The sequence below is a fragment of the Pollicipes pollicipes genome, unplaced genomic scaffold (genome assembly GCF_011947565.3).
Source record: "Pollicipes pollicipes isolate AB1234 unplaced genomic scaffold, Ppol_2.1 Scaffold_6138;HRSCAF=7277_pilon_pilon_pilon, whole genome shotgun sequence".
Taxonomy (NCBI): Eukaryota; Metazoa; Arthropoda; class Thecostraca; order Pollicipedomorpha; family Pollicipedidae; genus Pollicipes; species Pollicipes pollicipes.
The window spans coordinates 21,615,865-21,643,186 of record NW_023596818.1 but is presented as its reverse complement, the minus strand read 5'-3'; the positions used below and the strand labels follow the sequence as shown (position 1 = coordinate 21,643,186).

Genomic DNA, 27,322 nt, shown 5'->3' with positions numbered 1-27,322 from the left:
TACTTCATGGTCATTAGAAATGGACGAGCGGTAGTGACAAAAACGTGGCATGAAACTACTTCCCGGTTTTTCTCTAAATCGCTAAATTTAGCCAAGGTAGCATTTTCAAAAACAACATCTTTCGGGAAATAGCATTCAAGGCTGATGCACCCGGGGTGGCACCCCGTCTCTCCCTTGTTGATGTCATGAAAGCACACCGATGACGAGAGTTTTGTCGGGGCTATGTTTCCTATAGTTTTCTGGTCTCTTCATGGGAGCCCATTTTTCCACTTGGTCGCTTACGCGCTCCGGCCAACGGCAGCCATTGTGGGCGGAGAGCGCTGGCTGCGCTGGACAATGGCTATTGACCCCAGCTACCAGGTGACGTCAACCAGGGTTGACCAGAGTCCTGCCCGGCCATGACTGTTGACCTCATTCACTCGGTGACATCCGCCAGGCTCCATCAGTCCTGCCTGGCCGTGGCTGTTAACCCCAGTCACCAGGCGAAGTCCGCCAGGCTCGGTCAAAGTTCTGTCCAGTCGCTTTGTGCGTACAAACTTTCGTCGTCATTGGGACTTTACAACGCACTGAGCTGCTGAGACTACGTGGCGTCGCCTGCCTCTCACACTGGCAGGAACGGCTGGTGCCGTGGGGAATCAAGACGCGTACTTCTGGTTTCCCAGACGTGTGGTGGTTAACGCAGAAGCGCTAACCACTACCCTTTTGACACCTTGCACCCCATCTGCATGCAAACTTTTAGCTCGGAACGCAGACTGATAGTTGAGCTAGCTCTGTCAAGATCGTACACAGCCACTCTTTCGCCCTCTTTTACCGATGCGCCTGCAGTACGCGGACTGTCTGGTTAACGAGATCTGGCCCCTGCCATTGGTCTGCCTTCTCAAGCGGCAGTGACCTGTTTATGTTCGACGTATGTCTGGTGTGTACTATGGTGGGCTCTCAGCTCCAGTTGAGCCGTGTGGTGGGGAACGGCCTGGTCTGGTAGCTGACCGCCAGCTGGGCGAGGGCAATGCGAGCGGGACATTTGAACAACGAGGCCATTTGGCAAAAGCCGGGAATCGTTGGTAGCTGAACGCAGTGCTGTATGTATGACCTTCCCTCCCTCCACGGCTTCGTAAACAATAGACTGGTGTGCCAAAGCTATCTTCAGGAAAAGTTGCAGCCATCATGACCGAGCGTTCTGCAAACTATGACGGAACAACGGTGCAGACCATTCTCCTTCAAACTAGTTTATCTCGGTACAAACAAAAATACACAAGTTTGCCAGATTGCTGGGTGCGATAAATCCAACGTCAGTTTGTCGCGCAAGTTCGGGCTCCTCCGATGGCGGATCAATAGTACAGGGCGCGGGGGCGCGGCCAAGATGTGCCACCGAGGCTGCCTGGATTAGCACCGGGGAAGGACAGAGCTTCTCAGGGCCAACTCGCAGCCCCGTTCACAATAGTGCTACACTGCGCATAGACTACAGACCCTATAAACGCTAACAGGTATGGTACCTAACGTACGAATGGACTAGCAAATGCTGGTTTGCCCTGCCGCTGAAGATGGTGGCCTCAGCTTCGTTTAGTGCATATCCACTCGGATGCCCTTGGTCTTGTTATTACATTTCTGCGATTGGGTGCGATTTGGCACTGCGCAGGGTGATCAGTGACATTTAAAGCCTAACATCATTCCTGATCACCAGATTGCGAAATCATATCCAGAACTGTCGTGGTGAAGAACTGCGCTCGATCATGAAGGGAGGGAATGGCTAGAGCCCGTTTAGTCCCCCCCCCCCTCCGACCATTAGGTGCACTTTTGACAGCACGTACCGGAAGCAGAGGTGCCTGGCAGTAAAACGTCTAGCAACACTTAACAAGCGCCCTTCGTTCAATTGCCTGACAGGCTAGTCACCCTGCAGTTCTCATTTTTGGTTCGGCTCTGCCGTTGTTGGAGATCGTGATGCCCCACAAGAGTTTGTCTCGTTTGGGAGAGTCAATGAAACTCTGCGCTTTGGACAATTTCTGCTGCGTCTCAACGAGAATCAGCCATCTTTTTGTCTGCCGGTCTAATATTTTGATATTCGATATGCTTTTTACTTACGGGGAACTTTGTTCTCACGTCAGCGTGTTGTCCCATCTGTAATCCCATTGACCTCCGGCGGGCTACGAGCTGCGCACCACGAGGACTGGATCAGTGCAGTCCGGTCATCTGCCGTGTCCCTCGTGAGGTTCAGGGCAGGGAAGGGCTTTGCACCCATTGAGGTGACGTGGGCCAAGAGCTCCAACCACAGGCAGCAGCAAACAGACCGGAGAGACCGGAGTCTACCTTCACGCGGAAATTCCTGCCGGTGGTGCATGAGTTGAATGCGGTTCTGGGTATGCTGGGGCGAATTGTGTGTGTTATCACGGCTCTGGGGCGTGTGTTTGTTGCTCTCGACATTCCTGTGGGGATGAAGCATCCGGAGCATTTGAAGTCGTGAAAGCAAATGGATATCTGTTTTGAGTGGTGAGGACCACCTTTGCATGATGGAGTGCAAAACTCGACGGCATACTGCACTTACGATCTTGTGATTTGAAATGTTGTCAGATTAGATGGATCTGTATGTCAGTCCCATTCAAGCGCCGTTCCCATCCCCAGACATTCCAAGCAAGGCATCCAGAATTTCCATGCAAGAGTAACTGCCACTGGTTCCTGAATCCTGCACCGCTTGAAATTGATGTGTTCCCGGAAGGAGGCCGGCCTGACAGGATAAATCCAATGAACGTCGCACATTGCGCGCTTGTGAAAACACAACTGGCTTGAAAAGTGAACACCGATGAGCGTTCGCATAAAAAGCGGCAACAAAAACTGACGCAAGCACTGAACGCAGCCAATGCCACATTGGAAACATGCCAGCCTCCTTACATTGTTTTTGCTCCCGCAAATGCTCGCCATTCAGCCACACGGACTTCAGCTGTGACAAATCGGTTCGCCCACCTCAGCACGTGTTGAACGAGACGTGGCGCAGACACGGCCGTCACCAGCCGCAACCACCGACGCAGACACGGCCGTCACTAGCCACAATCACCGACGCAGACAGGGCCGTCACCAGCCACAAATGCACACGCAGACACGACCGTCACCAGCCACAAGTGCACACGCAGACACAGCCGTCACCAGCCGCAAGCTCCGACGCAGACACGGCCGTTACCAGCGACGAGCGCATGCGCAGACACGGCCGTCACCAGCCACAAGCGCAGGCGCATATCGCAGCTTTTTGGCGGGTCCTTTGCGCCGAGCTGCCGTCAAAGGGCCTGGCTCCTGACATGAAGAAGACGCATTTACCGCTGCCTGCCTTGGCGGCCCATTTCAGTGACTTATGGCGGCGGCCGGCCTGCAGCACACGTGGCCCGGCCCGCGTGCCCGCCCCGCCCTTGCTCCATCCGTCGCCGCTTCATAAGCAAGGTGCGCGACTGCCGTCGGCCCTTCGCCGCTCCTCGTGATTAATCACGTGACGTCAGGCGGCGCGGCGCAAAGCCAAGCCCACCAACGGTAACAATAGGCCCGGTGCTTTGATCAAGTGGCATGGGTGCCATTGATCTTGAGACCCTGTCGCGATCCGGACAAAATTAAACGGCACCAGGGACCGCTTGCGCACGGGGGTGAGAAGGTGCTGTTGGCCGAGGCGAGTGCCAGCATGTCAGACGAGGACAGATCGAAGAGCAGGGGCCCAGGAGTTCAACCAAAGCCGCTGCTCAACTCCCCAAACATGCCCTGGTTCGTACTCAAATGCTTTATTCAGCCATTCCTGTTTGTTATATTTGGGTTTTTCTCGGCAACCAAGTGGTTAATTTCCACATCCAAGCTTACAGCCATCTTTCGGCTAGCCTTTAGCACCGTGAGGCGGACGAGTAACTTCCCGTAGCTTCTAAGCTCTCAAAACTATTTTTGCCCGTGCGCCGTGAAGCGGCATGACATTGCAGCTCCTCGGTCGATGAGCCTATATGACCTGACCCACCATGTTGAATGGGATAGAGTATCTCACAGACAAGTGCCATGTCGGTTGGAACTATGCATCCCTGTCCATGTCGTTTTAGTCAAAGTTGGGTGGCGCGCCTCCAAATCCAGGAACCTAAGCACGCCAGCTCATCTGGCTCGCTAGGAAACAGTTCACGCGACCAATTCTAGGAGCTTGACGCAGCTTGTGCTAGCTTTTTGTTTTCTACAGCTCAGAAAGGAATAACCAGCACGCCACGTAAACAGCACGTGGCGACCCGACGCGCGTGAAGCCTGACCCCAAAACTTGGTTGTGATTTAAACTATACTTAACTAAATTGGTTGTGTTAGGTAGAGGAATGGGAACATAGATTTGTGTACATGATTGAACGTATCGGATTTTAGCTTGTTCTGAGCATCTCTCTGAGTGACACAGATAAGTGGAACCCAGCGCACTTCGTACTGTGCAAACCGGAGAAGGAAGTGACTGTGGCATTCAGTTGTTGTATTAATATCGTGGTAAGAACCCACACAGCGTCAGAAATGTATAGTTTGCGTCCCTTGCGTGAATTATACGCTTACACGCACTAGTTATCTCCTAAACTTCGCCCATATGGGTCCATTCCGTCCCCAAGCGTCCTGCTGGCGCCTGCCGCTGGGCATCCGTCGACTCGAAGCCGTGACCCGAGGCTCGGTGGCCGCCCACAGCTGCGTCTGACGTCACCGACTGCGTCTGACGTCACCGGTCCGGCCGATAGCCGCCGCCACGGCGGGCGGTCGCCTGACGACCGCGGCACAAGCCATCGGTTAGCGGCGCGGCGTGACATGAGAGGGCCGCTCCCCCCCCCCCCCCCCCCTGAGGGGACTCCTCAGCACCGGCCGGCGGGCTCCTCTTGAAAATTTAGGAGACGGCTGCGGTCGTGGGCGCCATTCGTTTACCGGGTATAGGTTAGTGATGTCATATAGTAGGTTAGTGATGTCATATTGTAAACGATTTCAAATTTTTGTCCAAGCCCATGGCGACTTGCAAGTTGCCATTGTATCCAACAGCGGCCGATTTGGCTCTAAGCCAAAAATACGACTGGTCGGTTTGGAAATTGCTTGATAGATCGTACGCATGTTATATCCGCTGTCTGTTAATTGCATTCATTAATTTAGGAATGCACTTCAAGGATGTGTTCGAAATATACAAATGCGCTAGTCAACATTCCAAAAATGGCGGTCAATAACGCACTTTAAATATTTTAAGGCTGATTCTCACCCCGTAAACCAAGCCACAAGGCAAAGCCACGGGTTGCTGGTTAAGCAGCCGTTGTCTTATCTCTCCCGAATAGCTGGGCTTGCGAGTATATTTCAGCAATGAGTGGGAGTTTTTCAAATCAAATGTGTGTGTCGTGCTTTTGAAAAAAACAGAATTTACGTTATACCAGAGTTAGGAGTACTAGAACCTGAGTTCCCACCAACCAAACGTTGGGTCATATGAGCTGTAGTCTTAGGATACCTTGGTGATCAAATAGAGAATATATTTATGATGTGGTAGCAGCAAAGCTCACGCATCTTCACAAAATGGAGTGGCAAATTATTCCTGGGTAGCTCAAAAAAGCTCGGAGATGTAAACTGCTTCTGCAAAACATGTTTAAGTCACAAAGAAACATGGCTTTTCAAGGCCAACTTTTTCACCCAACAAAATAAAAGGATATGGAACAAACAGGCAGACATAACAAAATGGGTTTGATCCATTTTGCTAGATTAAGTATGACTTGAAAACGGGCAGATGAAACGGTTTTACTTACACGGGGCTTCTTATAGTTTTACGGAAGGGTTAGGACAAGGTTTAAGTAACACGTATGGAATAATTGTTCAGACTATCGTCTTCATTTGGTGTGTTAGTACATTCACGGTTAGTATGTGTGTTTGTTCTTGGATTACATGCATTAGTGTGTATTGTAGACCACTTGCATCAGTATGTGAGCTTGTTAGCGTATTAGTGCGTGTATTAGCTCATTAGTTCATATTCTCAGTATGTGTGGAAGATATCCCAACTCACAATGCGGTCACCGCTTTTGTCCCCGGACAGTCCAGTGCTGGCGGCGGCCCGGCGGGGGCCCGGCCCGGCCTGGTGGCGGTGGCCCGGCCCGCCCGGCAGGACGCGACTGGCCCCGGCACCCCGCCCATCTGTAGGCCGCGCCGTGTCGGCCGCTGCCGGCGCCGCCGGCCCGGCCGGTCAGACCGCTGTCGACGCCGTCTCGAGCGCGGTATTTTGGGCAGCGTGGCTATCTGCGGCCCGGACGCTCGGCGGGCGAACAGTTCGAGCGCCGGCGATATTTCAGGACACCCAGCTACGTCGGGGTCCGGACAGTGCACAGCGGGGAGGGGAAAGCTCTTGCAGTCAGTCGTCAGAGGAGCGACTGTCCTGCGGCCCGGCGTGTATACGTGTTGTAGATGTGTGATTGCTACACCTGTTAGGGGCTTCGGTATGGCTTAGTAGGTTCGGGCTATGGCTCTGTGAAGCGTTCCATACGATAAGTTGCGAAGTCCGGGGCAAACTGCGAAGTTTAGCCACTTAGTATGCGTGCAATATGCTCAAGAAACTGCGAGGGAGCATTGCTCTCACCATGGGAAATACCCCCTCCCTGATTTTCCCCAAAATGCTTGTCTATTCCTCTCAATTTGACCGATAAAATGCACGTTTTTTCTATTCGTAATATCATTTCCAGGAAAACAATTCACCCTACATTTCAGTTTGAACTTTGGTTCTCACACATGACTTGATGAAATTGTGTTGGTATCAGCTTGCCATCCTCAGGGTTCATAGCATACCACCTACACAACAAAATGTGATGGACATTATCAGAACGACTTATAAGAAATGCTATTCCCCACGGGCGGAGCTCTGGATCAATTGCATTGGGGGTGCAAATGGGGCCAACAGATATAGTCACTGGGATTATGAAGAGATTGGAGCGGGGGGGGGGGGGAAGAAAACGTAAAACCGGTGACGTGCATGCGTTGGTCATGAAAAAGCTGTGAAATAGAAAGGAGACCAACATTCACAATGTACAGAGTTGATAGAAAAAACAGTCATTTTTAGAGATACGGGTTAGATAAAAGCGTGTATCTAAAATGATATTGCGAACGTCGGAGACCTACAAAAGTTTAAATGTGAGTCACAAAAATTAATGGGAAATGATAAACGAAAAGTTAATTGTTTATGTGCTTGTCATGGAAAGGAAACCTTTTTATGCAGTTCACACCTTTCAGTTACTGATTTGGCCCATATCCGAAAATATAAAGAAGAATACACACAATGCAGATTTTTCCGAAATCCTGCGAATTTAGGCCAAATTCCTGCCAAATTCCCAAATGTATCCAGTGCAAAACTCTTGCCTCAAGGAGGGACATCACCCATGAACCGCCCAGGCTATGTTCCTAAACGGGATTCTAGGAATTCAGGAAAACTGAGACTGACAATAGCATATCAGAGTCACAGGAACTCTAAAGGAACCTACAGGGGCCGCGGAACATTCAGAGCGTAACAAACCAGTGGCAGGCTTAAAAACGGTACCGGACACGGGTACTGGATACTGAAATAAGAACCCAAGTTGGCCAAGAGTCAAGACAAACTCAAATAATTCAGAAGACGTGCAGAAGCCCACATATATCCAGAATGTCACGAAAATGTGCAGAGCCAGAGAATAGGACAACATTTAGGCCAAGGGCCAAAAAACATTAACAGATCTTACATAGCTGAAACAGCAAACACAGACACGCTCCAAAACAAGGTGGCTTTTCCTAAAAATGAATTTCAGATGGCCTGGCAATATTCTAGCTTGCCTCTCGGTGTCACCCACGAGCGAATGCAGGAACGATTTTCGCTAAGTATGAACGAACAAAACCAGATTTGCTCGCTGCAGATACCACACCCGCGGCTCCTTGATAACACCGAGTTATGATGTGGTGAGTTGCACGAAATTTGATCACATCCAGCAGGTGATGTGTGATGCATGCAAGTTTCTAAGGGCGGATCCAGATGTAGCACTGGAAATAATAACTGTCCCCATGAATGCTGCTGAACAGCATAGGCGGATCCTGGGGGAGGGGGGGGGGAGACACGGGGCCATGGCCCCCAAAAACTCTGGGTGTATGTTTTGGCCCCCCAAAACATTCCCAGAACTTCATAAAAGTTTCGTCTACTTACCGCCTGTTTTAACTTTGATGGTGCGGTATCAAACATCTATTTCCGTTTCGGAAAAAACTCCATGAAGAGAAATTGGCAGCGATTTGAATATCAAAACAAAGCGCATGTTGACGCGTCTTAGTCATACTCGGCGCAAACGTCGTGCTTGATAAGTGCACTGGACCTCGGATCCCACACCAGCCAGCTGGCGACGAACGGCTGCCCCCCCCCCAAAAAAAAACAACAACTCCAGGCTAGATCCGCCCCTGCTGAACAGCTTGTAGACAATGTGCAATCTTGCTAACATGCGTTATGAAAAATTTCGTGCATGAAATACGTGCAAGTATCCTGTGCACAAATAGCAACACTATGCAGACGAGACACGGAGCAGCTGCATCGGGGGGAGCTGCAGCGCGAAGGTGCGTACTGTTCATCCGGCTATCGGTGTAGTCGGAGTCCTTTCCGTCTGCGGATCATTACATTGACAAGGATAATACTAGAAATGCGTAGATCGGCGTAAACAAGGGCGGTGTCCTTCGATAGAAATGAAAAGCGAATGTTTTGATGCTAAGCATTTACAGCTATTCCATTGTCTTTGCTCCCATTTCTCTTCATCTTTTCAACGCTGCTGTGCACATGCCTAGCAAAACGTAGCGGGATCAGTGTCGGCCATGGGACATCACGCATTCTACTGGCGTCACTGGTTTGGGCACACTCGCACGCAACGTTTCAACAGCAGGGCTTGTGTTTAAAATAAACTGGCCCCCTTACTGAGAGACTCCGCGTCCGCCACAGACAGAGCGCCGGTCGATGCCTTTAAACAACGAAAGCAAATAGTTTGCCCTTAAATGAATGCATGCGGTCGTGGTCCCGTTGGCATTAACATGTACCCACTTACATGGCCAATAACTTGCACACTTACCCACCGCCTTACCTACACTTACCCAATAACTTGCACACTTACCCAAAAAGACCCAACAATTTGCACACTTACCCACGTCTCACTGAAGCTGAGTTTCCGAATCCGTTTATGGTTGATAAATAATAATTTTTGATCGCATTAGTCTCCTAGCCAACTCTAAGTAAGGCCAGAAAATTAGGAGGCGAAATTTATCCCGCTTCTGCCTCTCCAACAGCATAGTCCTCCATACGCTGCTGATCCGAACTTCTCACTCTTAGTGTAACGCCCTATATGGTTGCATGCATCCAATTTTATATGTATTGTCCTGCCGTATAGATCCGTTACTAGCGCCACATTGGGAGCTGTTTTTTCCCTCCTAAGTTTATCATTCACAGATTCTATTAACTTTTAAACTTCGAAATAAGACTATCGCTGTGGTAGTCGTTGACCCGTTGAAGGACATAATATCCGCATCTACGCATGTAACCGGGCCGCATTTTTATATTTGGGTGGATCGTATTGCCCTCACTCTAGAAAACTCAAGTAAAGCTCACTGCATTACTATATTTTGCTACAGTTGTTGCAAGTCATTTTTATTTTGTTATACTACCAATCTGCGTTTGCAGGATCTTAAAATGTGTTCAGGTTGATTGATTTCTTTATTCCCCAGCACGGCATTGCGCGGAAGCTCATTGCGCCTAGATTGACAGAGAATGCGCACCAAAATGAGCGATTATGAGCGATTGTCTAGAATAATGGCAAAGAAGTGATGCCATGGCACATTGATATGCAAATACATTCCAGATTAATGTGAGAATGAGTAGATGGGATGACGAATGAATTGCTTCCCTAATCACTTCACTTTCGCAAAAATCAGATGTCTTCACAATCAGAGTGTTTGCTTTGCGATTCGGTATGCTAAATGTTAACACGCGCTCGGGTGGCGGAGGTGGGGTGGGGGGGGGGGGGGGGCAGAGCAATTTGCCCCTCTGAAATCTCGAAATTAAGAGAGCTAGAGAAACCAAATTCTCAAAATAGATAGGTCTGTGTACCAAATCACTTGCATAAAATTTTGAGGTACCTAGATCAGGACAATCGGCTCAAATAAGGTCAAACCAGGTCACACTTCAGATCAGTCCCACGTGCCCGCAGACCTCCTCATACAGCCGCTTTTAACCTAGATGTCTCTATTTATCTCCAGGGAGGGGAGTGACGGTGCCCTCGCCCCACCTCTCTCCAGGGAAGGGGATGGTGTCCACGGACTACTTCTCTCCAGGGAGGGGAGTGATGGAGTCCACGGACCGCCTCTCTCTAAGGAGGGGGGTGATGGTGTCCGTGGGCCAACTCCCTCCAGGGAGGAGGGTGGCGTACACAGACCACTTCTTTCCAGGGAGGGAAGTGATGGTGTCCACGGGCCACCTCTATCTAGGGAGGGGAGGGTTGGTGTCTGTGGGCCGCATTCCCCAGGGAGTGGGACAGATGGTGTCCGCGGGCTCTCTGGTGCTCATTCCAGATCAGTAACCTTAGTTGACCTTTAGGAGTTTACGGACACCAAAATCTTACAAAACTGTTTTGATTGTTTTTATCTGAATAAGCATCAAGGATTATACAGGGCAGTCGGCACGGTTGATCGGTTTCGTTTCAGAGGTCTCCTCCGACTTCCATGAAGTCCAAATGACATGTGTGTTGTCCCTGTGATCGGGAAGGAGCGGAAGGAGCGCTTAAAACTAACACATAAAGCAAGCTCTGCAGTAAAAAACAGCTTGATCTTGACCTCGGCGCGATCGCCATACCAAGCCCAAAATCGATGGAATTAGTTGCTATCTTAAGGGCAATCATCTATTATAAAAGAACACGTCTCAAAGATGCATGGCTCCGTCTAACACTACGTTGTTGCTTCAAATTAAAGGACTCCCTAGGCAATGTTTTTGTCTAAAACTCCACTGTCTTTGCTTCGGCTTCGGCCGCGACTTTGTCTAACACACCGTTGTCACTTCAGATTGAGCGATTCCCTAAGAAATGCCTCCACTGACAACCATGGCCTGAATGACCTATAGTGGGTCATCGACCCTGTACGGTGTATCCAATTTTGTATTGGTGGGATATTTAATTTCCTACAGCTACACCAAGTTTGGTGCCACTACGCCTTCCCATTCGAAGGTTTTTTTCTGAAAACCTGCGGGGAAATTGACCCCCACCCCCATCCGAGCGGGTGGTAAGAGACCGTGCGATTTTGACTCGATCAAACCGAACAATAAGCATAGTACGTTAACGTTGTCATGGTGTGTAGCACTGTACCGTCGTCCTATACTGATACTGTTGCATGCCCTACCCTATTGCATGTTACGACAGCCAACCCTCCCACTCCAGGAGACATCAAGGAAACATAAATAAAGGAACAAACAATAACAAAGCAGACGCATCGATAAATCGAAGAGTGCTGCCGAGATAACGGTTGTACACGTTATTTTCTCCGGTCGATAGCCACGGGTCATTTTCCATATCTCATTTGTGATCGTCCATTTGCGGCAGCCAGCCGTGGATGGCCACGCGTTCGATCCACGGTGGGAGCGGTGCTGATGCCTTCCTAAGTGGCTAAGTGGTTTGTCCGCGCTGGCGCGGCCGGCAGGGGACGGCGTCCGCTGGCCACCTCTCTCCAGGGAGGGGAGTGACGGTGTGCGCTTCTTTCCAGAGAAGGGGAGTGAGGGTGTCTGTGGTCCACCTCTCACCAGGCAGGGGAAGGGTGGCGTACGTGGTCCACCTCTCACCAGGCAGGGGATGGGTGATGCCCCCGGACCACCTCTCACCAGGCAGGGGAAGGGTGGCGTCCGTGGTCCACCTGTCACCAGGCAGGGGAAGGGTGGCGTCCGTGGCCCACCTGTCACCAGGCAGGGGATGGGTGATGCCCCCGGACCACCTCTCACCAGGCAGGGGAAGGGTGGCGTCCGTGGTCCACCTGTCACCAGGCAGGGGAAGGGTGGCGTCCGTGGCCCACCTGTCACCAGGCAGGGGAAGGGTGGCGTCCGTGGCCCACCTCTCACCAGGCAGGGGAAGGATGGCGTCCGTGGCCCACCTGTCACCAGGCAGGGGAAGGATGGTGTCCCCGGACCACCTCTCTCCAGGCAGGGGAAGGGTGGCGTCTGTGGTCCACCTCTTACCAGGCAGGGGAAGGGTGGCGTCCGTGGCCCACCTCTCACCAGGCAGGGGAAGGATGGCGTCCGTGGCCCACCTGTCACCAGGCAGGGGAAGGGTGGCGTCCGTGGCCCACCTGTCACCAGGCAGGGGAAGGGTGGCGTCCGTGGCCCACCTGTCACCAGGCAGGGGAAGGATGGCGTCCGTGGCCCACCTGTCACCAGGCAGGGGAAGGATGGTGTCCCCGGACCACCTCTCTCCAGGCAGGGGAAGGGTGGCGTCTGTGGTCCACCTCTCACCAGGCAGGGGAAGGATGGTGTCCCCGGACCACCTCTCTCCAGGCAGGGGAAGGGTGGCGTCTGTGGCCCACCTGTCACCAGGCAGGGGAAGGGTGGCGTCCGTGGCCCACCTGTCTCCAGGCAGGGGAAGGGTGGCGTCCGTGGCCCACCTGTCACCAGGCAGGGGAAGGGTGGCGTCCGTGGTCTACCTCTCACCAGGCAGGGGAAGGATGGTGTCCCCGGACCACCTCTTTCCAGGGAGTGGTGTCCGCGGGCATCCCTTCCCCAAGGAGTGGGAGAGATGGTGTCCGGACGCCACCTCTTTCCAGTCAGAGGGAGAGACAGTTACGTATCGCGGCAGCGGTGATTCGCCCATGCTCCATCTTCTGATTGGAGAAACTGGAGCTGGTGGGCAAAAACGTAACTTGGCTTGTGGTGGCACAGCTATTTTTTTTAACAGACGCAATCTGAACGCCTATCGCCGACGGCTTTCAGCTAATAGTATATGCATACTACATAGGGTTTGTAGTCCATTCATGAACCCACTACAGAGGTTCTATCGCACCAGTCAAGCATGCTTTCCACGAGTGCATTGTACAATTTGGCACTGACATTTTGGTCAAAGCATTGTCAGGTCGTATGTGTTTGTGCAGCTTATCCAGGCCGCCGGACAAACACATTGAAAAAGTTCACCTTAGTACCTGCAACCTTCAAATAATTCTCAATTGTTTAGTGCTCAACGGTTTTCTAACATAATTGCTCATCCAAGGAACGTGCACGAAGCCAATATGTAAACTGCAGCACGCATGGGCTGATAGCTGCGCTGTGCTGTACGCATGGACTGGTAGCGATCTCGCCCGGTCTCTGACCGTTCATTTTCAGGCCTGCATGTACGCCAGCTCAGTTTGCATGGTTTCCATCCATATAGTGCCCCGTTGACGGCTGGCTGACGCCGGGGGTCGCTGGATCGAAACATGCCATCTCTGCTCAATATCACGCCGTCTGAATTGCAATGCAAACGGCGTGCGGCCATATGGTGGTGGTGAGGCATACCTCCACCACACGGCGCGCGCCGTTCCTTTGTCCTGCGGCGGCGCTCGTCGGGGCCCAGTGGCGACAGGGGCGGCGGTGCTCGTCGATAGCCCTGCTATGGGCCGGCCAGCCGGCGTCCGCGCTATCTCCGCCAATTAAAGAGGCGCGGCCTGCGGCGAACAGGACTGCGGTCGGACTGGGCGGGGAGGGCGGGAGAGCGCCGGCAGGGCGGCCACCGGGCAGTCCACGGACAGGGCTGACGGCGCGCACGAAGAGACAAAGAACACAGCGTACAACGAGGCGCTGAGGACGGACCAGGCGGAAACACTAGCTGGTGGAGAGAGCGAAGCGACCGCTGGAGTGGAGCGTGACGGAGCAGTGGACACAGCAGGCGTAACAACGCCGCTATGATGCAGGAGAGGGACGGAAATGCGGTAACGTAGGTGGACTGCTGGAGAGGCCGACCAAAGACGTGATCAATGTGGGCCCCATGGACAGGACGGCGGAGATCGGGACGGACTGGGTGATCGACGGCCAGAACACACCGGATCGCACTTCCAATGAGTGGACTTGACGCTCTCTGCAGTGAATAGAAAGTAGCTCCGCTTTGGGTGAGCAGCTGCCGGCGTCGAGGCCCAGTGACGGGTAAATGGCCGATATGTGCAGAATGACCTGGGGCAGGAGTGGGTCGTGACGCAGGCTGGCTATCAGCTGGAAACGGAAGCTCACATTAAACCTGAACTTTAGGTCTCAAATTAAAAACATCAGCCACAGTGCAGTACAGAACAAACATGTATGCTGCAGCCAAATAAGGCATAATTGATACCCCTGCTAATTTTTCGTCTGGTACAGTGCCTTTGCTGAAACACGATGCATTAGCTTAATGATTGTTCAGCTGTTGTAATGGACCACAGTTAGCGACTAGTGCTCTGAAATGGAATTCACAACATTTCCTAACGTTATTAAAACGCCCATTTGCATACAAAGTGGGGGCGAAAAAGGCTCACGTTCAAAGGCAAAACTTGGCAGGCTCTAGAGCTGGGTAATGTTTGCGTACTACGAAAGCCATGCTCAATGCCCGCGACATTTCTAGTTTTACTTGCGAGTAATTGGTCCAGAAACGCCTTCCGCGCAGGACTTCCTATTGAAATTAGCGGAGATGTCTCAAGTAAATTATACAACCACTTGATTATTTATAAAACAAGCGTTGCCGTGGCCATTACGGCTGTCATTGAAATACATTTTTTCCCGTTACCACTTGCTTTCTTAAACCACGTCAAGGTGAGTCATGAATCTGGCCATCACATTATTCCAATAACGTCACGGCATAACCTAGAAGGTACCTCAATAGGCCGGTGCATTCTACACCTGCTGATGTGGTCATCTCCGCCTGTTTGCTCTATATGTCAGGTCATTGTCTCACCGCTGGCATTCTGTCAGTGGGCCGTTAAGCGATCTTGCGTGGGCAGGAGCACGGGAGGTATCGAAGCTGTACCCCTGAACTCCGCCACGTCGAGCCAGAGTGGGCGAGCATGCCATGCGCCAGCGGCAGCCGGGCCGGCCTGACGCGGTCCTTCACTGGCGGGCTGAGGTGGGTGCGGCTGACCGGCCCAGTTACGGCTGGGTTTGCTGGCCCCGGCCCGGCCGCCGGAGCCATCATGGTCGGCTGTCCAGCCGTGGTCGGACGTGGTCGGCGTCAGAGGCCCGGCGACAGCGGGCGGCCGGCAGCCACTGTCAACCCTGATCGTGTGTCGGCCTCCGGCTGGTGGTCAGCCATCATGGTCTGAGGCCGTGGACGACATCAGAGGCCCGGCGACAGCGGGCGGCCGGCAGCCGCTGTCTACCCTGATCGTGTGTCGGCCTCCAGAGCTATCACGGTCGGCTGTCCAACCGTGGACGACCTCAGAGGCTCGGCGACAGCGGGCGGCCGGCGGCCGCTGTCGACCCTGACTGTGTGTCGGCCGCCGGAGCCGCTGCGGTCGGCTGTCCAGCCGTGGACGACCTCAGAGGCCTGGCGACAGCGCAGATCCAACGGCCACTGTCGACTCTGGCCGTGTGTCGGCCGGCTGTCCGCCGCCAGGTCGCTATCTATGGAACGTCCGTCACCCGGAGGCCACGGCCGCAGACGATTTCAGGGTGTCACAGCCGGGGGGCATACAGCGGTCACAGCCTGCTGTGATATAGGGAGTCACTGCCAGGGGTGAAAACAGGGGTCACAGCCTTGGAACAATGAAGGCCATGATCAATAGTAAATGGTAATATAGGCTGAGTAAGGGTTACGACATGTCGTGAACAAAGATAGAAGGAGTAGGGAGTGGTATAGACCACGGCTTTGGGTGGGAACCAAACGCCAACGAACCCGAGGGCGCACCCAGGGTGCTACCGTGGATACACTGCTGAGTCCCTTAAGTGCTGCCATCGGCAGATAAACTGCGAGACCGCAAGACTTCCCAGAGCCACGGACGCTTTTGAGATCAGTCAGCTGCTGGCATCTAGGTATTTGGAGGTGGATTGATGCGTATTTGTCGCTGCATGACACAAAATATCTGTGCGGGGATGGAGCAGGCAGACCGGGAGACGGATGATGCAATGCTGCACGGTAATTCTCCCGCCACATTACGGCGCAGTGTTGTGGAGAGCAATATGCACAACAGTGAGAAACATCTCCAGACTCGAAATCGTACGAGTCCGATATAAATGCAATCCCATGCCCCCACAACTCATACGCGCTAATGGGCAGAGTTGAGTTCCTCCGTCAAACGTTCCGACATACACCTGAATGAATGTGAGGAGATCTGCGGTCGACTTCTAGCTCCACCTGCACTGGATGCACCGTCAATACATAACCGTAAAGGCGACGGGCATGTGCTGTGGACGTGGCTCTCCAGGGCTCGGGGTCCCGCCGGGCCTGGGAGAGGCCGGCAGCGGTGGTCCGCCGGCGGGCCGCGTGCCGTCGACGCCGGGGCCGGCCGGCGCAGCTGCACGGCCCATCCCTCGGGCGCGTCGGCGCGCCGCCCGGACAGGCGCGCGGTTTGCATGCGATGGATGCGTGGCACGTGACTGTCGGCTCGACAAGATTGCTTATTGATTCGGGAACAATGACCAACGCGTACCGCACGGCCGGCCGCGCCCTAATGGAACACCTCCTCCAATGGGCGGGATCGACGCCGGCGCTGTCGGCAGCTGCAGCCTCCTCCAGACTGTCAGAGGCAGCTGGAGCCCCCCCCCCCCCCCATCCCCACCCTGTGCGGTGGCGGGATGGAGCGTTGGTGACATGTTCGGGGGCGTGCACCAGTGCTGGTTCACGGTCAGTCTCGCGCGTTGGTTCAGATGCGTGGACACATCGGACCTCACGGCGTCGGAACGAAACCATGGCACCACTCGCACAGCGGACAGTCAAGCTCTTCATTATCGCGATGAAGAACACTTTGCGGTAGTGACTGCGTAGAGCTTTGGGCGCCACTTTTACTATAAACGTGGATTAACAGCGTCGCCGAGTGAGGAGGGCCTGCTAGATTATACATGCGCAGCCAGTGGAGAATGGGTGCTCTGTTTTTAATTTATGAAGCGGTGAGCAGTCATGTGAAAGAACAATACGTAATCTGCTTGGGCACGACATTAAGGATTATTACATTTTTTAGTTATCCCAGGCACTGTATTTACCCTGTTGCTCAGATTTACCACGCACCGAAAGAAACATATAACAAAAGGTGCACAGAGGAATGTCGTATGCTATACATATACGGCACAGTGCAGTAATAATTTGCCACATCATCATGACACATGAGGATGCGATTGCATAAAATGTGAGCCCCTAGGCTGCATTAATAGACATGTGTTTCACATAGATAACACAGTAGTAATAGCCTTATTCTTCGGAGAAAAACCAGAAGAATGGAGCTACAGATGCATTGGTGCCTTTACCTTTATTTTTATCAGACTTCTGCTACTTTTTCGATAAAGGCAGGTTGACGAAATACCAACGTATCTCCATCCTCCTGGTTTTTCTGCGAGGAATAAGGCTACTTCTGCTGTTTTATGTATGTGAATGATATTCCTCACAAATGCACTTAACTTACGTAATTTTGAACTGAATGGTAGACATGTGATTCAACCTGACAAATGGTGTTCAATACCTTTTGCTTAGATATTGACATATATGAAGAGGGATCGCGCGCATTGGGCATGACTAGACCCTCATTTACCTGATTTAACATGCTTTGGGTCTTATCCGCCGGTGGAGAGTTATCATCACATGGTATAGCGCATCAATGTCTACATAACAGTATTTAAACGATGTCTAATTAGCCCCGCATTCACCACTGTCACACAGTGCCCACTCACAGCTATGGTTCCTAGGACAGACCTGATGTAAATCCGCAAAATTTACCTCACTGGCGTTGACCTGGTTTTCTCGCTGGAACAGGATCTTGCAATGCCATCTTAAGAATAAATCATTGCATGAATACTACCAAGCCCATTCTGCTTTACGAGAGTTCCCATATGCCGCTTCCTGTTAAGCTCTAGTATGGTTAGCATTTGGCAACGCAGCGGCCCGAGGTCTCTTCTCGTCCAGCGAAGGAGAACTGTGAAAGCGGTGTAAACCAGCCCCACTGTTGGCTTAGTGCGCTCTCCTTGTTAGCTGCCTTTTGAGTCGTTCGGTAGAAATGAATGACAGCTCAGTTCTTTTTAATGATCGATGTCCTATATGACCAGTATTGAACTGGTACAACTATCAACTAGTACATGCCGACCCCTGCTCGTCGGTCAAACGCGTAGATACATGTATCAGCAGAGATCTGCCTCGCTGACGCCTGCTCTTTAGTCGCTGACACCTCTTCCGTGGTCGCTGACGCCTGCTCTGTAGTCGCTGACCTGTGCTCTGTGATCACTGACGCCTGCTCTGTGGTCGCTGACGCCCGATGTGTGGTCGCTGACGCCTGCTGCTCTGTGGCGGCAGGACTCACGTCCGGAGACGGTGAGCTCGGGCGCCTGCCTCCCGGACGCCGAGGTGAAGGAGGCCGGCTCACACGACTCGGCCGCGCTCAACGGCACCCCCGCGGCGGCCGACACGACAAACGTGAGTGCTCGCAGGGCCAGTAGCGTCTGTTGTCTCCATCCACGGTCACCACACATCACAGGCACTCCGTGCACAGTCGCCGAAAGCAGGGCGGTGGCATTACCGTCACGCTGCAGGTGCCATTAGTGTGAGTCAGCAGGTTAGCGTCTCAGTGTTACACCTGAGACGACTCGCTCACCGCTGAAGGCACGGCGCGCTTGAATCACTGCAGACGTCGAGGCTGTGCTGTCGCGTGCCCGGTGGTGCCGGGGCAGCAGACACAGCGGATGTGAATCTCAGTGGCCACAGACCTCCGCACGTGACGTTTATCAACAGCTGCGCCACGGGGGAGTCAATAAACACGAACCCCGGTCACCCCAGGTGGGCGGACTTAAAGCCCAACGGCCCCCCGATAGCAGAGCGGACGTGACGAGCGTGACAGTCAGCCGCCGCAGACAGCAGGCAGCCCGTCTGGCGGCTCAAGGAACTGACAGCGCAGACAGCGGACAGCCCGTCTGGCGGCTCAAGGAACTGACAGCGCAGACAGCGGACAGCCCGTCTGGCGGCTCAAGGAACTGACAGCGCAGACAGCAGGCAGCCCGTCTGGCGGCTCAAGGAACTGACAGCGCAGACAGCGGGCAGCCCGTCTGGCGGCTCAAGGAACTGACAGCGCAGACAGCAGGCAGCCCGTCTGGCGGCTCAAGGAACTGACAGCGCAGACAGCGGGCAGCCCGTCTGGCGGCTTAAGGAACTGACAGCGCAGACAGCGGGCAGCCCGTCTGGCGGCTCAAGGAACTGACAGCGCAGACAGCGGGCAGCCCGTCTGGCGGCTCAAGGAACTGACAGCGCAGACAGCGGGCAGCCCGTCTGGCGGCTCAAGGAACTGACAGCGCAGACAGCAGGCAGCCCGTCTGGCGGCTTAAGGAACTGACAGCGCAGACAGCAGGCAGCCCGTCTGGCCGCTTAAGGAACTGACAGCGCAGACAGCAGCGCGTGTTGTTTGCCGCCACCACGACGGTAGCGAACACAAACGGGCACCTCATGCACCAGACAGCAGAACAATGCCGGCCGACGGTACTAACGGGGCAGGAAGCACGCAAGCAGGAACGCTGCAGGCGACAGGACGCAGTGCCCCAGGCGCGGTCGACGTCAACACCCGATAGTCATCAGCCATTTCACGCTGCCTACGACGGCTATGGCCCGCAGCCGCTTTGTGTGTAGCTGACGCGCTGTCGCCGTCACGGGACAGATTTCGCAGCAGCACCGGAAATGGCAGCAATAGCACACGTGTCGGGAAAGAGATGAGATGGAACAGAAGCTGCGCTTGGGAAAAATATGACGCTGCGACCGGCAGGTTATGTGCTGGGCCCTCATATCAATAGCTGATGGCTATGAGTTTGAGTCCTCGGACTGAGAACCTGACTGGCTTTCTAAAGAGGAGTCATGTCAAAATGTTAGGCCCTTGTGATTTATGTCACAGTCAATATCGAAATGCCAAACACCCTCTCCTGAACTTATATCTGTCACCACCTTATCGCCGTTCCCGTGCTTCCCGCCTGAAGACCAGATGGCTGGTGCAGAGTAGTGAACTGTTGGCAAAGCGATTACGGTGCTGCCCTGGATGGTTCGGAATCGTGCAATGTTGCTGTAGACCAGAGCAGTACCTCTGTGTAGTTGTGCGCTCCCCAAGGGAGTCAGCGAGCTTAACGCCCTGGAAGATGAACATGAGTTGCGATCTGATGAGCCTATGTGTATCGCGACAGTCCATAGTGAACGAACTATCATCGGCGCTGGGTGAGAGTTCTGCGTGAGCTTCTCGTGTGTCCGCAGGGGTCATCGGTGACGGAGGGGTTAGCAGCGACGACAGTGGCCCCTGACCTCTCGTGTGCCAGCAGGGGTCATCGGTGACAGAGGGGTTAGCAGCGGTGACAGTGGCCCCTGACCTCTCGTGTGTCCGCAGGGATCATCGGTGACAGAGGGGTTAGCAGTGGTGACAGTGGCCCCTGACCTCTCGTGTGCCAGCAGGGGTCATCGGTGACAGAGGGGTTAGCAACGGTGACAGTGGCCCCTGACCTCTCGTGTGCCCGCAGGGGTCATCGGTGACAGAGGGGGTTAGCAGCGGTGACAGTGGCCCCTGACCTCTCGTGTGCCAGCAGGGGTCATCAGTGACCGACGAACCAGCAGTGCTGACTGAAGCCCCTGACCTTGTGCCTCTCGTGTGTCCGCAGGGGTCATCAGTGACGGAGGGGTCAGCGATGCTGTCTGCGGCCCCTGACCTTGTGAACGGCAGCCCTGTGGCGCAGCAGAGCTGAGTTCACCGTGCCCCGTCTCATGGACTGCGAACAAAGGAGCCGGAGACGTCGGGGTGACAGCCGGAGTCAGCCAGAGGCATCTGCCCCGCGACAGTCCTGTGATCGGCGCGCGGCGGCGGGGCTCGCGCGGCGCCGCGGAGGACGGCACGCTTGCCGGTTGCCGGGGAAACTGACCCCCTAACGGCGCCCAAGTTTGGGAGGCGTCCCGGCTGAAACGTACGAGCCATACCCGATATCTCCGCGTCGCGCGAGTTTTCTAATATGAACGTCGAATGGGCCTGAGGACTCCGCCACTGCAACTTTTGAACAATCTTTCTTTATTAGACGCTTGAAGTTGGCCGGGGCAAGGCGCTGATTCTCTCCAGCCTTGCGTTGGCGCTAGTACTTGCGTCAGCGTTATTCGAACACAACGCTTGTGCTCAAACAAGAGCAGTGCCTTGCGAAACTCGACAAACCGTAGCCGCTGGGCCTGGCAGCGCTTGCAGACCTCTCGTCTTGACAAGACCCTCAACAAGCAAGCGACCATGTCTGGCTCTGGCGTCCTCCTGGCATGGATTCGTAGCACCCTGGCCTGCCTGCGAAGGCTGGGTCTCCCGAGAACGCAGTGGAATTGGGGCAAAGGCGAGCAAACGAGGTCCCAGCTCCACCTGTGCCCAGTCCTCTTGCCCGTACCGCTTTTTGCCTTTTGAATGCGGCGTTTATGGGTGTCCAGGACAAAGAGCATTGTGCCAACAACGGCTGTCCGACAACTTTCTCGGCACCACCGTTATTTATGGGTGGACAAACACGTAAGGGCGAGGACACGCACGCCAGGCGATCCGGTCCACATGGTCTGTCAGGGCCGCTGCAGCTTTCGATGATTGACTGTCTGTTTAAAGCACATGTATCCTTTACCTGATGGTGGTGCCAGGCATGCGTTTAAAACACGCAGCCACACGACTTACGGAATAGCACTTCATTTCACTTGTCAATCGTTGAACTTCGTTTCGCTTAACACCAGTCAATGCCCAAACCACGATATTTTCGGCGGCCACCATGAAACTCAATGCGCACAGAGCTTTGTTTGATGCCGCCGGACACTTCCTACGGCTTCCGTTCCGTTCTCCTGATCCCAGTGTCGACAGGAGGCAGACGCCTCGGAAGCCGGTGCGTCCCTGCAGCGCCAGGCGTGGCCGTGTCCTGCCCTGACGTGTCGGGGGGGGGGGGGGGGGGATTGAAGCGCCGCCGGCGGTGGGCGCGGGCTGCCGGCAGCGCGCGCCCGCTGACGTGAGATGCCGCTACTGTTGACAGTGCCCGTCGTGGTGCCGCTGTTCCCGTGTGCGACCCCGTCGTCCCCACCGGTGTGTTCCCGTTTGCTTTCTGCGCCGCCCTGACTGCATCACCGTTCTGTGCTTTTGACATTTTTCTAATAAGACTAACATTTTGGTGCTCGGTGCGGGTGTTCGATTTTAAGCTGGCTCCACTGTCAAGCAGGAGCAGAGGACGTTTGCTTTAACTTTCTGCGTGCAACACGACACAATCATATGCAACCTATGCCGAGCCGCCTTTGCGTTGTTGTTTTTGTTTGCTTTTATTACGCGATCTGTTCAACCCATTTTATCGTGCAATATGTTACAAACTAATAAATTGTTTCCTGCGGCACCTTTTTACATACTTTATATTGGACCAAGATGATAATTTTGAAGGTCCGCATTCCCAGGCACCCATTACATGCATCATCGTATGTCGGCTTTCCCTCAAGAATACCAGAGTTGGCGCGCTGGGGACGGCTCGGATGAGACGTCGACTTGGCAGCGGGACACGTACACTCATTTGAACATTCCAGCCATGCCGACCAAGCAATTCGAAGCCGAAGGCGCACCGCTGTATACTGAACATGGGCTCACGGCTGGTCCCACGTGCGTGTTGAGAGACAGGAAGACAATAATGATGCGCATATGTACCAATCAGGGAAATACACATCAATGTCACGTGTCATTTGTCGTTCCGTAAGCTGACTGTACTTATCAAGGTGCGTTGTGTGGTCCCCAAAGGATGGATAAACGCGAAAAAGTGAGATGTATAAGGGCTTATGGCGCAAATTACACATGCTTGTATGTGAAAATGTTTGTAAAACAATAGGCTTAACCAGCACTGTAACAGTGGTTATGCTTCCAACCGGGAAGGGGCCTGTGCAGCAAAGCATCCCCGAACCCACGATCTGGAACTGGATTAACGGATTATTTTGCAAATGGATCTAAAAAAATCATCCTGGCCTTTCTTCCACAAATTTGCGACCCAAAATGTAAACGGGATTCGGTACGTAAAATCAGTGATCCTTCCCGTGAATGAAAATAAACTGTGAGCTACGAATAGATAAAACTATTTTTTGTTTGGTGTTCTTCTTCTGATATCTGCCAATTTCCTTCGCATCTTTTTTATTGTGTTGTGTACAGATCTTTTTGTTGAAAAGGTCATGTCTCTCTGTGGCAAGAACATGTGTTGCAGAACAAATGTGCGTCTCAGGATGCTTGTTTTGTTTGCACAGAAATAGTTTGCAATTCCTATTTGTGAAAACGCATGGGCTGTGAAGCTACTGAGTTATGTACTTGTACTTTATTTTTTTACTCACCCCCGCTTTCTAAGGCTACAGCTACCAAAACCTAACGTTTAGCCTGTGGGCTCTCTAACACAGAGTTTTACAGCGCTGCAGGTTCTGTTTATGTTTTATGAAAAGGGCGCACAATTTTGATTCGAGAAAAACCGAACTTGTTGCTTTTATCTGATATAAGAAAAGCTATTTAAGAAGACCTCAACAATGCGTGTTTGACTAGTAGCCCAAGGTTTTGCCCCTCCTTGGTTTTCAGGACGAGAATCATAGCATGCAACTGTCTTGTACGCTGAACAACAACAGTGGTAATTTGTAATACCTTGGCCGACGTATTTTGACATTTAAAGAATGACCCTTAATTTCATTTGTGAGCCAGTGGAATACTTCTTCAACAGATGAAAGTGGTATATGACCTATTAATGTTCTATAAGGCATTTTAGAAATCGCTAAGTTTTTAACTCAGAGCCTCACCAATCAATTTTTAAACACAATAATATCATTCAAATCGATATCACTCTGGATACAACTTTTCAATTGTTCGCACCTGACATAAAACTTAAGCACGCCACGACACCCTGGAATGATGCATGAAACGAACGATTACGAAAAGGATTTGGCATCTTTAGACATTTTACCTTTAAGATGTCCCTGCGCTCTTAGCTTGCAACAATTAATATTATATCCTTACATACAAGTTTTTAAAATTTGCATTTAATGATCAAGATATACTCTCGTGAAATATCGCTTACCTAAAACTAATTTATTTATTTGTCAAAGCATCCAACAGCTAAAGGCTGGGTTCGTCAATTGCTTACTCAAAGCCCCCTTTCTCCGCCGTCGCACACACTAAATATGATGGAGAATATAAAAATATGAAATGAAATGTGAAATAAAATATGAAATATGAAATAATAAAAATATGGAATAAAAATATGATATGAATTCTCACCATTCGCTGACCATCTCCCTGCTCATAAATTGCAAAAGTTCAACACCACCCTTACACTATACACCTTCCCCTTGAACATTGCCAACCGGTTCAACGTTTTCACAATCACCTGCAAATGTCCCTATCAGCGTCGATCACTAATGACCAAAAATAGGTCTCAAGCCATTGGGGATAAAACACCTCATCACCTCATCGCAATTTTTAGATTGTTTTTGAGGTAACACGGCGACGGTGCATTATTCTAACACTTCATGGCTAGCAATTACCGCGGATTGGGTTCGGCCTAGCTTCTGAGTTGGCCTCAGCGTGCTGCGCGGGTCATCGTACGCAAGCGGATGGCCCTCGAACACCGATGCTGCAGGTCACGTCACCACAGCCGACCACGCGACGCGGATTAGCTGCCAGAGGCCGACGCCCCGTCGTTCACGGGTGCTCGCAGACCTTGAGTAAGTTCGATGACTTGGTAACGACTAGCGACAGGAAGCTCTCCTCATATATAGCCATGAGAGCCGACCAGAATGAAAAAATGTATTGTTCAATATTCGTGGCGATACCAACGCCTGATTTGTAAGCTGCTCAGTCGATTTCCAAGCGCCAGTCAAACCGCTGGGATCGCACTCGGGTATGACGCATGGAGTCGGAACCTCGCATCGGATCCAGTCGAGGAAGAGAATGATCTCACTCGAGAAATGAACAGTCGATTTGGCTGATTGGTCTGTGTCATGTATGGCATTGGGCTCGTTGAGAAGTGAACAGTCTTGGGTCCCCCACTGCGACAGTTACCTAAAATGTCATGTTAGGGACTCTGCCGCGTACCTCCATGAAGGTTCGGACTTCGGAAAGAGGTGCTAGGTATATTAATCGACGAGCTCATCACAAAAATTCGGTGCGCTCCATCCTCGCGCGAGCTCTAACACATCCAATTCAATCGATGGCAGACAGCATCGATCGGTTTCCTGATAATACATTCATCCCAAACTATAGCACAGTGCAGACGGTCTCGTCGCTGTCATCTGCCATCCTTGATGTCCGCAAAACCTGCGACCCTCCTTAAAGGAAGCGGACCGCCCAAGGCCACTGCAGCGGTTTTGGCTGGTACTTATTGGCTGGAATTACTGATGAACCGACACAACTCCAGACTGGACATAATTGAGAGCACAGTCCCATGTGCTTATTCTCACAAGTTTTATAGGTGCGGTAAATGGAACACAGCGTGACTCATTTTTGGGGTCTTAAAAACGCGCTGTGACAGGCTTTATGAAGGACGTGGAATGGCATGTCTCCAAAAATGTAGTCACGAATCGATGTCATTAAAGAGCAAGCTACCGTGGCATATCATCTCCTTGAGTCAAAATCGAAGTCGACTCAAATTTACACAGTCTGCTCGGAGGCAGAGTCCAAATGGCACCAGCGTGCTATCGGTTGTAGTCTTATTCTGAATATTGTGCCATGAGGCGGAGTCGGGTTGTATTCTGTTGAAGCGGAATCAACTACAAATGTTGCGTATGCTCAGTCAGTTGTACAGTTTATACAGCCAGTAACGTAATTCTGGCGCTTAATTACTTCAGCTAACTACCTTATTAAGCATAATTTACCATAGCCGATATGACTAAACATCTTCAACAGTCGTCGGCTGTTGATTCGGCCCGGAAGTCTTACTACCCGCCTTTATAGCATTTACCTCAGATCTAGGTGAGGCATTGGAAACTTACCCCTCCCCCTTTTGATTCCATGATGAATCTGCCATTGCGCATCACGCGCGTTGCGTATAATATGTGAAACAACGCGGCTGGCGATAGCTATCAGCCAACAAACTATCACCTAGTTAAATACATTTTGGAAAATCGCTCAGTCGCACGTTTTACGATGAGACGCATGTTGCAAGTCTCGCTTGCATGGGCTCCGACATACGCGATGTAATATTTTGTCTTGAGAAAATCGGACTGTGATATTGTCCTGCGGCGGATATGCAAACGCTGAACACATTTTTGAATAAGTGTAGTCAGGACAAAGGGCGCGCGGAGATCTGCCCCGATATAACTTGAGCGCGATGTTGAATGACAGTGTTATTGCACAATATACGCTGATCTCAAATTAAAGTTGTCCTAGTATCTTGCATTTGTAAGCTGTGATTAAAGTGGCGTCAGCGGGAGTAGGTGGGTGAGTCCTCGTGAGATTGCTATCGGTGTCCGATGAGTTTTGACCTACTGATAATCTATTCTGAGTGAGAGCGCTAGTTTTCACTAATATTTCATCCTCGTCGGTCTTACACTCGTTCTGTTAGAATCATCCTTCAATCCGAGTCCACTTCTTTTGTAATGGGCCAGTTTGGTTATAAATCCGATTCATATTTCACCCAAATAAATTCCCCGGACATAAAGTTCAAGCCGAAGATGTTATGATTCTGCAATACATTATAAGTCCGGTCGAACACATACCAATGCCTAGCTAGTAGCTATTAAATTTACTCATCTCATTCCACCTCATATCATGTTTTGTTCAGCAGACAATTCATACGCCTAAGCCGATTTTAAACTAAGCAGCTCTGATTTGAATTCCTGCCGACGTGTCTCCAGCTTGATATTAATTTTGAGAGCAGTTGAGCATGGGCTCACAGTCTCAACTCGCCGGTTCGGGCTTGCGAGAGCGCTCTCTATTCTCCCGAATTGACTACTGGAGTAAGAAACGAGAGCCTGGAGCAAGTTCTCTCAAAATTCTCGTCGAGTTCTCTTGCGTAAGTTTTGCCGATATTAAGTCCTCCGCTCTGCACGAACGTCTGCACTATTCCTCGGTACGTCTGGGAGCTGTTTTCTTTAGCGAAGGATGTGCGGTTAGTTGTGCCGTTAAATATGCGTCACGAAAATCGGTGATCATCTTACTGGGACCGACTAATGAACGAAGAATTTGGAGGTATGTTTCAAAAGAGATGACAGCTAAA

General features: G+C 52.0%; 1 protein-coding gene across 1 annotated transcript in view; it reads left to right on the top strand.

The window, feature by feature from the left end:
• LOC119105453 (heterogeneous nuclear ribonucleoprotein C) overlaps positions 1-22,041 on the top strand; it is an 85,049-nt gene extending 63,008 nt beyond the window's left edge. The window contains exons 9-10 of the mRNA XM_037228917.1: positions 18,435-18,554; positions 20,762-22,041. Of these exons, the coding sequence (XP_037084812.1) occupies positions 18,435-18,554; positions 20,762-20,845 (204 nt within the window). The 3' untranslated portion in view covers positions 20,846-22,041. The remainder of the gene's footprint in view (positions 1-18,434; positions 18,555-20,761) is intronic.
• Positions 22,042-27,322: the final 5,281 nt, after the last annotated feature.